This window comes from Silurus aristotelis, assembly GCF_946808225.1.
Source record: "Silurus aristotelis genome assembly, chromosome: 20".
In the NCBI taxonomy this organism is placed as follows: domain Eukaryota; kingdom Metazoa; phylum Chordata; class Actinopteri; order Siluriformes; family Siluridae; genus Silurus; species Silurus aristotelis.
The window spans coordinates 8784410-8802335 of NC_139593.1; the positions used below are offsets into that span (position 1 = coordinate 8784410).

At 37.6% G+C, this 17926-nt stretch overlaps 1 protein-coding gene across 2 annotated transcripts in view; it reads left to right on the forward strand.

The window, feature by feature from the left end:
• kcnq5b (potassium voltage-gated channel, KQT-like subfamily, member 5b) overlaps positions 1–15372 on the forward strand; it is a 110944-nt gene extending 95572 nt beyond the window's left edge. Inside the window, exons 9-15 of one of the 2 annotated variants that reach the window (XM_083522951.1) lie at positions 2489–2515; positions 3254–3304; positions 5142–5362; positions 8656–8764; positions 10525–10656; positions 11271–11397; positions 12698–15372. In XM_083522951.1, coding sequence (XP_083379077.1) covers positions 2489–2515; positions 3254–3304; positions 5142–5362; positions 8656–8764; positions 10525–10656; positions 11271–11397; positions 12698–13741 — 1711 coding nt within the window. In that variant the 3' untranslated portion in view covers positions 13742–15372. The remainder of the gene's footprint in view (positions 1–2488; positions 2516–3253; positions 3305–5141; positions 5363–8655; positions 8765–10524; positions 10657–11270; positions 11398–12697) is intronic. The other variant, XM_083522952.1, reaches the window with a different exon arrangement.
• Positions 15373–17926: the final 2554 nt, after the last annotated feature.

Sequence of the window (17926 nt, forward strand, 5' to 3'; positions counted from 1 at the left end):
TATCTATCTATCTATCTATCTATCTATCTATCTATCTATCTATCTATCTATCTATCTATCTATCTATCTATCTATCTATCTATCTATCTATCTATCTATCTATTTATTTATTTATTTATTTATATGTAATTACTGAAATCCCTGTTGTTGTTCTCTATTACCCTCAATTTCTCACTGTTTTTTGTAAAAAGCACATAGGGAGCTATATATATATATATAAAAAAATAACGATCTCCATTAATGCCTGTTGAACTGCTAATATTTATAGTATATATATATACACACAGTGAAAAAAATAAGTATTCGAACACCCTGCTATTTTGCAAGTTCTCCCACTTAGAAATCATGGAGGGGTCTGAAATTGTCATCGTAGGTGCATGTCCACTGTGAGAGACATAATCTAAAAAAAAAAATCCAGAAATCACAATATATGATTTTTTAACTATTTATTTGTATGATGCAGCTGCAAATAAGTATTTGAACACCTGAGAAAGTCAATGTTAATATTTGGTACAGTAGCCTTTGTTTGCAATTACAGAGGTCAAACATTTCCTGTAGTTTTTCACCAGGTTTGCACACACTGCAGGAGGGATTTTGGCCCACTCCTCCTCACAGATCTTCTCTAGATCAGTCAGGTTTCTGGCCGGTCGCTGAGAAACACGGAGTTTGAGCTCCCTCCAAAGATTCTCTATTGGGTTTAGGTCTGGAGACTGGCTAGGCCACGCCAGAACCTTGATATGCTTCTTACAGAGCCACTCCTTGGTTATCCTGGCTGTGTGCTTCGGGTATTGTCATGTTGGAAGACCCAGCCTCGACCCATCTTCAATGCTCTAACTGAGGGAAGGAGGTTGTTCCCCAAAATCTCGCAATACATGGCCCCGGTCATCCTCTCCTTAATACAGTGCAGTCGCCCTGTCCCATGTGCAGAAAAACACCCCCAAAGCATGATGCTACCACCCCCATGCTTCACAGTAGGGATGGTGTTCTTGGGATGGTACTCATCATTCTTTTTCCTCCAAACACGTTTAGTGGAATTATGACCAAAAAGATCTATTTTAGTCTCATCTGACCACATGACTTTCTCCCATGACTCCTCTGGATCATCCAAATGGTCATTGGCAAACTTAAGACGTGCCTGGACATGTGCTGGTTTAAGCAGGGAAACCTTCCGTGCCATGCATGATTTCAAACCATGACGTCTTAGTGTATTATCAACAGTAACCTTGGAAACGGTGGTCCCAGCTCTTTTCAGGTCATTGACCAGCTTCTCCCGTGTAGTTCTGGGCTGATTTCTCACCTTCCTTAGGATCATTGAGACCCCACGAGGTGAGATCTTGCATGGAGCCCCAGTCCGAGGGAGATTGACAGTCATGTTTAGCTTCTTCCATTTTCTAATGATTGCTCCAACAGTGGACCTTTTTTCACCAAGCTGCTTGGCAATTTCCCCGTAGCCCTTTCCAGCCTTGTGGAGGTGTACAATTTTGTCTCTAGTGTCTTTGGACAGCTCCTTGGACTTGGCCATGTTAGTAGTTGGATTCTTACTGATTGTATGGGGTGGACAGGTGTCTTTATGCAGCAAACGACCTCAAACAGGTGCATCTAATTTAGGATAATAAATGTAGTGGAGGTGGACATTTTAAAGGCAGACTAACAGGTCTTTGTGGGTCAGAATTCTAGCTGATAGACAGGTGTTCAAATACTTATTTGCAGCTGTATCATACAAATAATTAGTTTAAAAATCATATATTGTGATTTCTGGATTTATTTTTTTAGATTATGTCTCTCACAGTGGACATGCACCTACGATGACAATTTCAGACCCCTCCATGATTTCTAAGTGGGAGAACTTGCAAAATAGCAGGGTGTTCAAATACTTATTTTTTTCACTGTGTGTATATATATATATATATATATATATACTATAAATATTAGCAGTTCAACAGGCATTAATGGAGATCGTTATTTTTTTATATTCCGCTGCCGGAACAAACGACACTAACACTAGAAAAAAAAAAAAGAAACAATATATTGACCTTGTTTATTTAACAGTATTAAACAACAAAAAGCATGGAAAGACAAACTTGAACCAAAGTGTGCTGTGAAAGGGTGAAGAGGAACAGGTTTGAGAAAGTGGCCGAGAAACAATTTGACATATTTGAGCCTGAAAAATTCAAAAGCAACTAATTACACCACAAAGTCAAGCATGTTAATTATTTTACACACCAAATATATTCAGTATAAATCTCACACTGCTTTGTATCTTTGCTTGCAGTACTACTGCATCACTGAATGCGTGCATGTCTGCCATAATGACTGAATGCCTTTCCTTTAAACTCAGATGCTTTAACTTTATGCTTTCAATTTTATCCAGTTGTTCACTCTTAAAATGTAATATTTCTTTGTCATATCAATATAATACATACCTGTAGCAAGAGGTATTTATGTGTTCTTCTTTTTCTTCCCATGTATCCTTCCACCTCTACTAAAGGAAGGATCAATCGGAGACATCGACAAAGTTAGTATGTTTTTTCTTGAAATTTCATTAGTCTGTACTCGATAATGTAAACACAAAAGCAGGTCTTGTACAATTGAGTCCATAAGTTTTAAACGTGTTGTGGAGTAGGCCAAATGATAATTAAAAGAAATAAGGATACTAAAGAATCTCACTTCCAATCTCTAATTATCTTACAATCATGCAGATGTGTTCTAAAGCTAAATGTGTGTGTGCGCACGCACATGTTTGTCACATATCTGTGATATATGGTCCATCAGGGGACATCGTTTCGAGGTAAAGAGAGAAAATAATGGCTGCTGCTGTCAAATAGCTGAAATTGACATCCTTACAGCCAGCTGCATGATTTTCCATCATAATTAGTGCACGGTTTCTAAGGAGAGAGAATAATGGCCTTTGGCCGAATGGGGGGAAAAAAATTGCCAAACCAAACTAAATAATATAATTTATCCAGAATGGGAAATGATCACCAAATCACCATACAAAAGATGTAAATGAGGTGCGAAAACGAGGCCCCTTCTTAAGATTAATGTGGTTTTCTGAAGCATTCATTGCTTCCAAATGAATCTCAAGTCACCTGCCTTCTGACTCACTGCTCATTATAAACTTTTCCATACGTTGTTCTAGTGGAAACTAGGAACGGCTACATACCGAAGACCATGTGAGATACAAATCAGTCATCCACCAAGAGAAAGCAATCAATCTAACAACATTGTACCTGTATCTCTCCCTTGATCCTAGTAAGGGTCTTAGTGATAAGCGCGGACTTCGCAGGAAACTGAGTTCAAGGAGGTATATGTGCCATGCATCGTGCTCTGATCCGTTCCGGAATGCTAGACTGACTTTGAACTTAAATGCATGGACAACTGGGAACATTGGGAGATTTAGTTTTGTTCGTCAGATTGAGTCAGAGTGGAAGTGATATCTATCTGCAGTGTGCTTATCTCCACAGTCTAGTAGTATCATTTGCAGTAGTGGCTCATCCATAGTGGCAGGTGGGACAGAGCTTTAACCATATAAATGATCCATTTAACAAATGTTTAATCTTTACAAAGTTGATACATTTTAAATTCCATGTTCCATTGATTTGATGTTGTAAAGTCACGTTGCAGTGTGTTTGAATCATATAGCTTGGGAGTTTTTATAAGCAAAGGTCCACTGAGGCAAAAATCATGCTGTCCATGTTCACTCTATGAATGTGAGTGGAGGAAAGGCAGCAGACAGAACAATTAATGTTACATCTTGCACACTGTGATTAATTGCAAAGAGTAACACACCTGCACTGACACCACAACTGAAAAAAATGTAAATGCAAAATGAATACTGGTGTCTTTTTAGGCTATATTATTCATTCTTTTCACTGATGTGGTTAACATGTTTAATCAATATACAACAATTAGTTATAAAATGAAAATTGTATTAAATTCTACCTTCATTACAGTAAAACTGTGATCGAAAAACATTCACATCTGTAATTTGTTTACAAGTGAAAGCATAAGGTGGCAGGGTTACAGCATGTCAGATTTGATCATCTAAGGACACTGTATTGTGTGAGGATGTTTTTACAAAGCATTCATTTGTGCTGGGGTTGTGGCTTCTTGGTCACAGTATGTCTCTGGGTTCTGTCATTGAAAATTGGTGTACAGTTCCTGTTATGTAGTTTAAAAAATGTACAGGTAGTAGCACAAGTTAGGTGTGATAGTCCTTTCAGTTAACGGTGTGAAAGTCTATGCCGTTATATATTGCCCCATCAAAATTATGGTCACGAGCCGCTGCTGCAAACAGATTACTTTCAAAGAACCTTGCTTGCAAATGAAAATTCACACAGACAGTGCATGCTCATGCTTAAAGTGATAACTTCTCATGTCTTAGTTAATATAGTGGACTTTTTTGCATTCTATCTAAGCAATATTATTACTAATAAGATTTTTGCTGTGCCTACTAAAATACAATTATTTAGCTCTTTTCTTCATACCCAAGCAGCATTCGTAGGCTTTCCAAGTAACAGTTCCAAGTTGAATTTTATACAAATGACTTTGTAGGAAAGTTGTTTATTACTGTTGAAATTAACGTCTTTTACGTTCAATTCAACTGGTGGTTATTTTTCATGAGTTGAGTCATATAAAAACTGTGGTTATTGTTGGGGAAGCAAACATACAGTACCATAAACGTTGGAGTAGAAGGTTTACTATAAAACACTAACGAATCGAGTTATACAATAAACTATAAAAATGCATAGCTATAAAGGTTGCTGCACGTGGTTTTTCAGCTTAAGCTTGGTCAGAAAATAGTTCAAAAAATACTATAAAATATTATGTGTAGAATTTCTGGAAACTTGTGTAAATTAGAGCTGAACCTTGAGCAAGAACATGCAATATGCAAACACCTTTCTGTCAGAATCACATAAATTGTGCACTTGGTTATAAAAGAAAATGGCCTCTGGTGGCATGGGATAAGAGAGGATGTGTATTGCCAAGACAGAAACTAATAGAACGAAGTGTCAGTGAATGAGATTGTGTGCAGCTTGCAAGCAACATGCCTTCTTACAGTGTTTTATTACAGCATCTTAAATTCTGTGGAGCGCTCTCACGTTCTTGCTCTTGATATTTCTCCTTCTTTTGCCTATTAGTCAGAAGCTGAGCTTTAAAGACCGTGTAAGGATGGCCAGTCCTCGCGGTCAGACCATCAAGAGCAGACAGACATCTGTCACAGACCGGCGTTCCCCAGGTGCTGAGATCAGTGCCGACGGATCCAGTCCGGTCAAAGTGCAGAAGAGCTGGAGCTTCAACGACCGCACTCGCTTTCGACCCTCTCTACGCCTTAAGAGCCAGTCCCGCTCCACCAACGATGGTGAGACTTCATTGTGATATTAAACTTGTCAAATTGCCAGAAAAACAGGAAAATGTATAAAAATGCAGGCTCTGATTTACCATAATGGTTCCTCAAAATAAGTCAATAGAATTTAAAAAATGCAAATTCTTTTGATCAAATACAGGACAGTGTTTTTGCAAAAATTATTAATCTAACCCCTTTTTGTTCTACAACAAAAAATAATAGGAAAAAAAACTCTTGTAATGAGATTTTCTATCAGAAATGTAAGAAAGTTTAATTGTCTACTTGAAAATTTTGCATAGTCGCGTAATACCATTGCCTGCTTAAACATTAGTAGATATAGTATTTTAAATATATACTTATATATTGAATATACTGAATGTATATATATATATATAGTTTTATATATTTGTAGTATACTTACAAATATACTTACATACTAGCATTCTTGTGTACCGCAATTCAGAATGACAAAGTAAATGCATACTTCAAAACTAATATATATTATAATAATATATACTAGTAAACATGTATAATTCATACAAAAGAATTTACATATTCATGTAAAACAAAAGTGGTTGTAAGTTCAATACCAGTATACCAAGCTGCCTGTGCTGGGCCCTTGAGCAAGGCCCTTATCTGCTCACTTGTATAAATGAGATAAATGTTAGTTACTCTGGGTAAATTTGTCTGCCAAATGCCATACATGTTAATATCTAGCAGAAAACTAGGGGAAAAAAATTATTTACATATTTGAAACTAGCATACTAGCAAGCATGCACACTCAGTTTTACATAATTACAGTATTTAAACTCAAACAGCCACCCTGATGGGAGAAGCCGAAAGAAAAAGAAACTCAAACAGCCACGTGTAATTAATTAAAATATTGATTATGTAACATAATCTTGGGCTCTTGAGCAAGGCCCTTAACCCTCTATGCTCCGGGGGTCCCTTACGAGGAGGGACCGTAAGGGACGGTGCTGTGAGGATTGGGCAGCAGTCGAAGGCGGGGGCCTGCTTAGACTGCTGCCCCCGCGACCCGAATTACGGATAAGCAGGAGAAAATGAATGAATGAATGAAGGATTATGTAACAAACACTTTCTGCTCAATCCGATTGCAGGATTTATTCCACTGCTCTATGAATCTGTAATTGCGGTTACTATGATGCGAACACAATGCTTCATTTTATAAAGTTTTTCTTTACATTAGTCGTTTATTTAAAAAAATAACACAAACATTTTGGATGAACTCCTTTCTAGATTTCTTAGCTCACTTTGATTAGAATAGTTTAATTACAGGAGAAGTTTTATATATTATAAGTTTTACTATCATTAGTAAAGCACCATGTGAACACCTGACACAAACGATGGATAATATTTTTTTTTTTCGAGCAATATTTCATCAGGGACAGATGGTTCCCCAGAAATCTCCTGCTGAGACAGGATCTGTTCTCGCCCTTTATTTTTTTCTCCATCCCTTCTTCATCCCTTTCTCTGTGGGCTGACACTGCAGATCCTGTCTCCTCTCTGGGTCTCTGGGAATACAGTGGTTTCATCAGACATCCAAACATGCAAACTGTACTCGCATATACCCACGCACATGTATTCTCAGCTCTGACCTCTTCCAGCGGTTTTTTTTTGTTGTTTTTTTTTTTTTTGTCAAGAATTCGGTTCAGAATTTTTTTAAAGCTAATAGAAATGGCTCAAAGTGCATTCTGAACAACTGGCATACTTACATGCTTTAACAGTAACATGCTAGCAAACATGCATACACAAGCATACTAGCAAATGTTCATGTACTCGTGTGCTAGTATGAATGCTTGTTTGCATGCCTGAGCAGCATGCTACCATCTATAAAATACTACAAGCTGGAACATTTGCAAGCATAATTTCCTGATTGAACACTAGCATAATATTAAATATGACTACTACAACATACACTAACATACTTGGAAACTTCCTTTACATTCAAATACATACATACTAGCAAAAGATTATGCTAGCACAGTTTCACACTTCAATACATACTGCCAGGCATGTATATTTGAATACTCAAAAAAAAAAAGAATGCATACTTGCCTAAATATATGCATGCATAAGATTGGATGAGTTACATAATTGAGCACTAGCATGCTTTCTAGTATACTTACATGCAAATGCAAGCAAACTAGCATACATGAATGGTTAAGCTCTAGCATAATAAGAAACATGCATGCATTAGCATACATGTTTTTAGCAATCTTGTATACTTTAATGCTAACATACTAGCGAACATGAACACTAGGGATGTGCATCTCCATAACTGAGGCAGATGCGATTCGCATCTCGATGCATAGCCAATGATACGATACAATAAAGATACATATGAAGCAGCTACCGATGTGATGCGATGCGATTTTGATTCGATTCAACGATTTAATGTCAAAAAAAAAAATTTATGAAAAAAGATTAAATTAAACTATTTCTTTTTCTCTTCTGAATCCAGGAAGATGCAGCTCTACCTCTGCCATGTTAATCTGTATTCTATGTGACTCTCAGGACACGCCTCAATCTCCGTAGTGTCATATTTAAAAGTGGTGTTGAGACAACGTGCTTGAGAAACAGTTTATTGAAGAGAAATCTATCTACATATAAAATATGGGTCACAAATTATTAGTCACCTTTTCAATAATAAAACTACAGCACATTTACTAATGATTATATATAAATAAATCAGTTTTTACCAATGAAAATGTGTTACAAACGATACATCATGATACAATTGCCAACTATTTGCCAACGATTCTTTTTTAGTACTTTATAGAGTTGAAATGGTAATAAAGCTACTTGACTTGAAACATGCATATATGCATATGTATGCTAGTAAAATGCTGGCAAATGTTTACGGTATATTAGCATACTTTAATACTATGCCGTCTTTGAATATCTATTTTTCTTGTAACAGTACTGAAGACAATACGAATAGTTGTGTTTTGGTTTTTTTTGCTGTAATTCCACTTTTCTGTCTTTGTTTCTTTCTTGTTGATGTTTTGTCCTCTTTTTTATTCATTTACTTTTTTTTGTGACTCTTTTGTGCTGAATACATTTATAGTCTAATAGACTTTCTTCTTTCTTTTTGTTTTATTTTTCTCCATTTTAATGTAACAATAAAAAGAGCTCTCTGAAACTGATGACTAAGTGGAACTGTACTTGACTGCAGGAGGGAGTGAACTGACATGTGTGCTTTTGTTTGTGTGTGTGTGTGTGTGTGTGTGTGTGTGTGTGTGTGTGTGTGTGTGTGTGTGTGTGTGTGTGTGTGTGTGTTGGAGCAGGTGAAGCTAATATAGCACCAGAGGAGGGCGTGGATGAAAAAGGCTGCCACTGTGAGATGTCCGCTGAGGACTTGTCACCGGCAGTGAAGTCCGTCATCCGAGCAGTCCGGTACACCTCAACACACCCTCATGCTGTTACACTCTTACACCACTTTCAGTTAAATCACTGTTAAAAAGTAAACATTAAGCAGAGCAATGGGGGACTAACGACACAAGAATGCTGTAGGGGGGGGGGGGGGTGTTTAAACTTTCTGGTGACTAAGCACTGGACAACCTTCACTCACACGTGCATGCTTGCACACTAGATTAAAAGACTACAGGGATATATAGTACAGTTGAATGCATACTTGCACATTCGAACACTAGCATGCTAACCACTACGACAATTTCATACAAGTTGCTTACTTGAGCCATAGAACGTTATCCAACCAGCATGCGAGTGTACTTGAACACTGGTATTTGCATTGTAAGTAATATAAACATCCTATTCCAATTTAGGACTGCAATTTGCATGAACAGTCTTGCATTTAAGAACCATCACATAACAGTACCTCAACAATGATGTAACTGTAATGAGTGGACATTTGGTGCCACCCAGATAAGGGTGGGTCGCTGTTTGAGTCTGGTTCCTCTCAAGGTTTCTTCCTTATCTCATCTCAGGGAGTTTTTCCATGCGTACTAGCATACTAGACAATGTGATGGATAAGCATACTATCCAGCACCTTACTGTCCATACTTCATGCATGCATGCTTCAGCATTTGAATATTGGTTTACTCGCATACTACTGTTGTGAAAAATAACACAAATATGCAAATATACATACTGTACGTATTGCATGCATACTAGCATGCTTGTGCACCAGGTATACCAGCTAACATGAATACTTGTACTGTATACTTAAATACTTTTATACTTGCCAACTAGAAATCTTCAGAATTTGAACACTATCGTACTAGCATATTCACACTCCTTGAAACCTAAGTATACTTAAGGGTCAGGTTAGAGGCCTACAGTTATTGACTGCTACACTATCAGAAAGAAAGAGAGAAAATGAGGCATGTCTCATGTGGCAGTATTGCAGGAATGAGAGCATGTTATAGTGTTATGATGAATTCAGTGTTCTGCCAGTGGCTAGCTTCAGTATCAGCCTTCTGGTTGTCATTGCTGTGTTGTAATTGTGCTCAAGTGTGGATTGTGTACAAATGTTGTTTTAGCCTTGAAACGAGGCTTTGGAAGATGCTGTACGGGTGTGTGTGGGAGGTGTACATGTGTTTGAGGTGGTGGGAACTGGTGCCATATTAGAGTTAAAAGAGGAAAACAAAGGTTCAAGGTTTTCTCTGGGTAAACTTCCATTTCTCTTGTTATGCTGTACGATTTTTTTTTCCTTAAAGCAATTAGTTTTATCATTAAAGAAATAGTCTCGCTATTTAGATTTTACAACAGCCAAAAACAGTAGTGTCTGTCAGGGTTTTTTTTTTTTTTTTTTGCATTTTACTGCCCCCTAGTGGCTTGAATATGAAAGTACTTATCAATGGTCTGTTTTCAGCTTTTTTCCTTTACTTGCCTTGCATAATGCCATTATGGAAAACAACATGAATTCATATGTGTAGTAGCTGGAATTCCATGCATACTAGCATACTTGTGCAGCAGCATACCAGCCAACATGCATACTTGAATCCCACTTGAAACTTTGAACATAATGTTCACATAATTCGAACATGTGTTTATTAATTAATTAATGAAGATTAGACATTTTATGTTATTTTTGCATTATTTATTTATTTATTTGTTTGTTTGTTTATTTATTTATGTTCCCTAGTAATATATATCTCCATTAACATGATAATGTTCACATCTAATACATACAGGATCATGAAATTCCATGTTGCAAAGAAGAAGTTTAAGGAGACTCTGCGTCCATATGACGTCAAAGACGTGATCGAGCAGTACTCAGCAGGACACCTGGACATGTTGTGCCGGATTAAAAGTTTACAGACGAGGTAAATCGCACTATAGCAGTGAAATGTAGTGTGTCCTCCACACACATAACAGGATTAACAAACTCTCAGATTTCCAATATTACAATCACTTTGGATTTAATAAAACAATATTATAACAAAATTTAATAAAAAATGCTAATACAGTCAATCCCGATCATTCCCGGCTCGGAAAATTGGCGGGTTCTCATTTGGAACATAACTAACAGCAATTCGCGGGAATCCGCAGAAGGACCGAATGTTCAGAAACGTTGGGAAAAAAACATTTTAAACTGTTTTAACTAACAAATTTCATAACATTTCTATAACACATTGTTGTATTGAAGTGACATCATTTCCAGATGAATTTACATTCTCAGATTTTCGGAACTCGCTTAGAACGTAACCCCCATGAGTTCTGGGGGACCACTGTATGTACATGAAAACCACAACAGTGCCTAAAAATTGAATCGTTTGATCGTGATAATTATACAGTTTGTTGCTTTTTGTGCTGATGTTTCGCCTTCATCCATTTTTAAGCAGTTGTGTTATCTTACCGTCACGCTAACTCGTAGATAGATGTGTTTGTTTTTGTGTGTCTGATCTGGAAAAATATATAATGTTACTGTGTGTCTTAGGGTTGATCAGATCCTGGGGAAGGGGCAAGTGCCTGTAGATAAGAAGCTGAGGGAGAAGATGCTGTCTGATGGAGATCTGATGGAGGACGTCAGCATGTTGGGGAGGGTGTGTAAGGTTGAGAGGCAGGTGAGTGTGTATGATTAGTAGCAAACATTGTACTGTTGTAACCCAAATTCAAATATATTTGATTTATAAAAGCCCATTATCACAGCGGTAAGCACATTTGATGCTCAAGTGCTTTGTACAGGATGAAATATAAAACATGCCGTTCTATAGAGTAGAGACCTGCACTGGATGCAAATGAGTGCGGCGCAGAACAAGATTTGATTGGTGAATGCGGGTGCGGGCGGTAAAATAATGATGTGTGGGCGGGTTGCGGGAGAATAAAAGCATTGCTGATAGATAATAAATTGTTAGGTGATGTGACTTTAGCTGGTTATATAGCACAAAGATGGTCCAGTAATAGCACACACCCCTGTTTTGGCCACAACATGCGAATGTTTTGGGAAGTAGGATGAAACTAGAAACAACATAGGAACAACTAAAATACTAGTTTGCATCGTACTTGCCGATAATCAATAAATCAACCAATAGTTTTTTTTATATATTTACTGGATAAAAAACAAAACAAAAATACTGCATTTTAAATAGGTGAACTATTCTTACAAAAAGAAAAAAAAATTATATAAATGTAATTTTAATGCTCTGGAGTTTATGACGACATTCAAAGATTGTGATCTTAAGCGTGACTGTTATGTGTTGTGAAATGGTAACGCTTTAAAGTAGGATTCCATTTGTAACATTAACTGAAGTTAATAACTGCAGTTTTGCTTATTGTTTGTTAATTTGCTAACATTTACTAAAATTTAAATTTTATCTTTTAATTTTAGTTAATACACTATGAATTAACATGATTGAGGTACAGCATACTGTCTCATCTTAAAACAAGCATGTGGTGTCAGTGATTTGCCTCTAGAGGCCGCTCTTGTATTGTACAATAACAGCAGACATTCTCAGCTGCTCCAGCGCAGCCGCAACCCGGAAAATCTATGGTTTTGGATTTTTGCTGATGCTGACATGCAGAACTGTCAAACAGTAACTCTGTATTAAACAAAAAATCAACTGGTGGTGCATGAACATTATGGATCTGTTAGAAAAGTGGTTTACAATTTTAATATTTGTGATTTAGATAAAATATCTGAAGTTTACCTTGTCTGTAGTTTCTATGTTTAACTGAAGCTACTATACGAAAATTTTAAATGTGATAGATGAGAAAGATTAGCCGAATTGAAATGGAATGACTACAGGGAGTAGAACTAAAGGTACAATACAGGGGTGTTACATTTCACTACAACTAAATTTTATTGTATTTTTTTATATAATTTTTGTCATTAAATGCTTAAGTTTTTCCATGTCCCCTGTTTAGGTACAATCTATTGAATCCAAGTTGGATTCATTGCTTGACGTCTACCGGCAGGTTTTGCAAAAAGGCACTTCGTCAGCTCTCAGCCTGTCTTCTCTGCCCCTTTTCGAGCTGGCACAAACAACAGACTACCCAAGCCCGGTCTTTTCCAAAGATCTCTCCTCTCCTTCACAATTCAGCCAAATGAATAATTCCAACTTCCCCCGGGGATTCCATCTCATCTTGGCGCCCAATGAGTTCAACTTCAACTTGAACAACTCATCAGGGTCACCTTCTGGAGACGACAAACCCAGTTCTGCCTCACCATTTAGCCCATCTCCTCTTCAGCCTCTTGCTACACCCACTGCAGACTGCCCACCTGTATTCATGGCAAACAATATTCACCATGGTGGGGTGCATTTTCCCAGACTGGCCAGCCCTCCTCCACCCCCTCCAGCAACTGCCAGGTTTCAGCTGCCCCTGTTTCCACCTCAGTCAGGCCAACTGAACAAGGGATCAACACAGTCTCAGTCTAGTTTTTCTGATCAGTTTCCCCCATCTTATTCAAACAGGTCCCAGCAGGACTTGGCACCGAGCATTAGAAATCGGCCCAACACCAAAGAGGACGCTTCCTGGAGGAGACATATGAGCCCAGAGATGGGCATGGAGATGGATCCTCTGGTGGAGCTCTCATCCTCCTCGGTGCCAGAGGGAGGTGACCAGGCTGTGGGAAAATCCTTTAATGTTCAGGACCTCATTGGTATACCAGAGGTTGATGGGCACCACAGCCTCTCAGCCAGCAGCAGTCAGGACTCCTTGGCTGCAGAGAGCGAGGTGGGAGGAGGTGGCTGGCAAGAGGCCGATCTTTTTATTGCAGATGGAGACCTGGAGAACTCAGTTCAGACTCGGTCCCCAGGCTTTGGCTTCATGCCACAGCCTACTGCAAATTCCAATTTCTCCTCTGAACTTTTGAGGACAGAGAGTGCAACAAGAGATGGCCTTGGCCTGGCCCCCAAATTGGGTGGTACAAAGCCTTTCATATTGCCACATGTTTGGTTAAAACAATAAGTCATGGACATGATGAACTCTTATTCTTCTTCAAGGGCATGAAACTTGCTTGAAGGCTATGTCTTACTTTTAACTATTTTATTTTAGAAGCTGGAACTGAAATGCTGGGGAGGCAAGAAGAGTATGGTGTATTGTTTTATTCAATTTTCTTTTCTTTTATGATCTAATTTTATATATTATTGTTATATACTGGTTTATTTGTGAAGAAAAAAAAAATCACAAAGTGAACCTACATGAAAACATTTCATTGCATGCAGTGTGCTATTTCTAAAGCACTGTTAGTTTGAGCCTAACAAGGGAAATTGCAATATAATGAAATGGCGCTTTTTCACATGTTCCATTGTTTTTTAATGCAGAACAAAAAAGTAAAACTTTGTTTATTTTCATTTGGGTCATCTTTCATTTCGTGTGTCAAAACCAAAAAAATGTCGAGATAGGTTGGATCGGAAATGTATCTGTTATGAATTGACTATTTCATGTGAATGGGTTGAATCAGGGTTGAATTGTGTTCTCAAGTCAATCTAATTGCTTCAGTATTCACTCACTTGGTTTCAGACTGGCCATTTTGGTCCACACCTAAGTGCGATTGCTATGTTCACACTTGCCTAAAACAAACCACATAGGTAAAAGTGCCATAACTGAGAATTTGCATGCCACCAATAAAAAAAGCAAAGAAAGTATTAATGATGTTGCAAGTCCGAACCACATAAATTAAGGAAGGTTTATGAACAAGTTGGCTTGACAATTTTATGTGCTTGTATTAGGATATGCTAAAGTCTTTTTTTTCTCAGATATAGAATGACGTCAAAAGGGAGAGTTGTGAGTGGGGGCAGCTCTAGAGGTAATGTCAGGGAGATAAAGGCTATCAAGCATGAGATTACACAAGCCAGGTTTAAAGCCTCTATTTGATCGATACAGGGATTTTTTGGGATATTCATGTGTGATGAAAAGAAAAAAAAATTACAAAAGTAGAGGCATTGAATAAAGCAGAAATGCAAACTTATTACTCATAGGTTTCTCATTGTGAGGCACCTATGATTATGTTTGTTGGATAAAAAGCCAAGACTTTACACTTTAGGGTTTTTTTTGTTTGTTTGTTTGTTTTTGTGTATGTGTTTGTGTGCACGCATGTTAAATTTTTTATTTATTTTTATTTTTTGATGTGTAACTGGATGACGAACATGCCAAGCAAACAAACCCAAACCCAGCGCAGTGATTCCACATTGAGAAATAAAATCCTAGCCTGTCAATGGAAAAACAATAACAACATAAATGCTCCAAGTGAGGTAGAATGAAGAAGCTGTTGGCTATTCAAACATTTTTTAAATGGTACAGTCCTGCAGCAGTCCCTAAGAATGCAGCGTACACAGACAGAACGTAATCTCAGAACCTGCTTTTAAAGCAGTGTAGATTTATGCAGTGCACGTTAATCTATTCGAAACAGATGGTACTGTTAGTATTTATTCATATATCTTTAACATCAGTATTTATTACTATTTATTGTTTAGTACTTATTTGGCTGCTTTTTTCCATGATATTTGACTGAGCCACACACACACACACACACACACACACACACACACACACACACACACACACACACACACACACACACATATCCTCAATAAAACCATCATGATTATGGCTTGGTTTAACCTCTTTGCCCCTATGAAGAGAAATTCTTGAACATCCCTTGTGTATGAGGACCCTGTTGTTGTACAGTTAATAACAGTAATACTGTAAAAGTAGAAACAGGTGCAACAAATTACAACTGTTATTTTTTATAATTCTGAAAAACTAAAAAAAAACAAAAAAAAAACAGACGCTGTTACATATCCTATAACGTATAGTATGAGCTATATTTATAGGTACTATATTCTGTTTTTGTCAAGCCAACTTCAAATCTTTGCTACAAAAAATAAAAAATAAATAAAAAATGTTTTTACGTCTTTTAAATGTTACATTACATTGTGAAGTCTTTTGTTTTTGTTTAAATATTTGACGTCCCAGACATAATGAAGGGTACCTTTTACTGTTTAATGCTGTACAGTTTTGAATAAAAAAATCATAATTAAATAATGAGTAGCGATAGATTCTCCTTGTTTATTGTGTCCTGTTCTGTGCCGAAGCAGTGATTTCAGCTTCTCTAAAACCATGTGGAGTTTTGTGGTGATTTGCTAACAGATTTGCTCATTTTGAATATGAACCACAGATGTAGAGAACTAATTAATATTTAGGTACTGTATATTAATAGCTGGAGTATTTTTGTAAAAAAAAAAAAAAAAAAAAAAAAAAAAGTAGTCTATGCTCCTAGTACATATCTACATCATTAGTAATGACACCAAATTGAGTGCAATATGCTAAAACAGTGATACATACTCAGCTAAAAACACACCTGAAACACTCAGTTATACTTGTACAAATAAATGCATATACAACTGAACTAGAGTTTGTCTCAGGTTAGCCATATAGATTGCAAGCTATTTTTGTGAGATGTTGATAATCTGTTAACATGCCCAGCTAGTGTGACCAAAGTGTTTTGAAAATAATGAAAAACATCTGTCTGTCATAAAGAGCCTTGAAATAGGGTTTCAGACATGCAGATTTTAGTTGCTAGAGAAACAGTTTGCAAGCTAGCAGAAGGAAGTAAGGTATAGAGGAGTAAATCCTGATACGTAAATAGAAAAGTCTGTCAAGATTCATGTATTTCAAAATCTGTATTTGCTACTCACAATTTTTTACTGCTCTGTTTACTAATAATGTACTGTTACTACTACTCAGAGGTGGCAAAAGTACACACATCCTTCACCTAAGTAGAAGTGCAGATACTCATGTCTTAAAAGACTCTGGTAAAAGTTGAAGTACTGACTACACCCTTTTACTCATGTTAAAGTAAAGAAGTTTGGGCTCTGACATGTACTTAAGTAAAAAGTATCCATTACTTCGACCTGTTTTAGTGCCATGCTGGTAACTGAACCTCACGTCATACTACTGTTAGGGCTGTCAGTCGATTAAAATATTAAATTGTAATTACTCGCACGATTGTCTTGAGTTAACTCATGATAGAGTTCTTAATACTCTAATCAACATTGGCATGGAAAATATGGATGCTTTATGCAAATGTATGTTTATTATTAGTGAAACCAAACTTGATATAGAGCTTCTTCTTCTTCTTCTTTTGTCTTCTTCCATTAGGGGTCGCCACAACAGATCATCTGTCTCCATACCCCCCTGTCCTCTACATCTGCCTCTTTCACATCAACTACCTGCATGTCTTTCCTCGCCACATCCATAAACCTCCTCCTTGGTCTTCCTCTTTTCCTCCTTCCTGGTGGCTCCATCCTCTGCATTCTCCTACTGATATACCCCATGTCCCTCCTCTGCACATGTCCAAACCTTCTCAATCTCACCTCCCTCACCTTGTTTCCAAAACGTCCTACATGCGCTGTCCCTCTAACGAAAACCTCAACATCTTCAGCTATAAACTTTCCCTTTCACTCTTGCAGATACTCTTTTATCACAAATCACTCCTGCCACTCTCCTCCACCCACTTCACCCTGCCTGCACTCTTTTCTTCACTTCTCTAACACACTCTCCATTACGCTGCACTGTTGACCCCAGGTACCTGAACTCCACCTTCTCCACCTCTTCTCCCTGCAACCGCATCACTCCTCTAATTCACACACATGTACTCTGTCTTACTCCCACTGACTTTCATTCCCCTTCTCTCCAGCACATATCTTCACCTCTCCAGGCTCTTCTCAACCTGCTCCCTACTCTCACCACAAATCACAATATCATCCGCAAACATCATAGTCCATGGAGACTCCTGTCCATCAACTCCTCTCTCTCTCGGCACTCTGTCGTACGCTTTCTCTAAATCCACAAACACACAATGCAACTCCTTCTGACCTTCTCTATACTTCTCCGTCAACATTCTCAAAGCAAATAATGCGTCTGTGGTGCTCTTTCTCGGCATGAAACCATACTGCTGCTCACAGATGGTCACCTCTTCTCGCAGCCTGGCTTCCACTACTCTTTCCCATAACTTCATTGTGTTCAAGTTCTGATACCAGAAAAATCTACTTAAGAACAGTAACAAAGTATTTGTACTTCTTACTTCCCACCTCTGATATTCAAAATCACCATGATTTTGAATAGCAAAATTCCTTTTATAATTTTTGT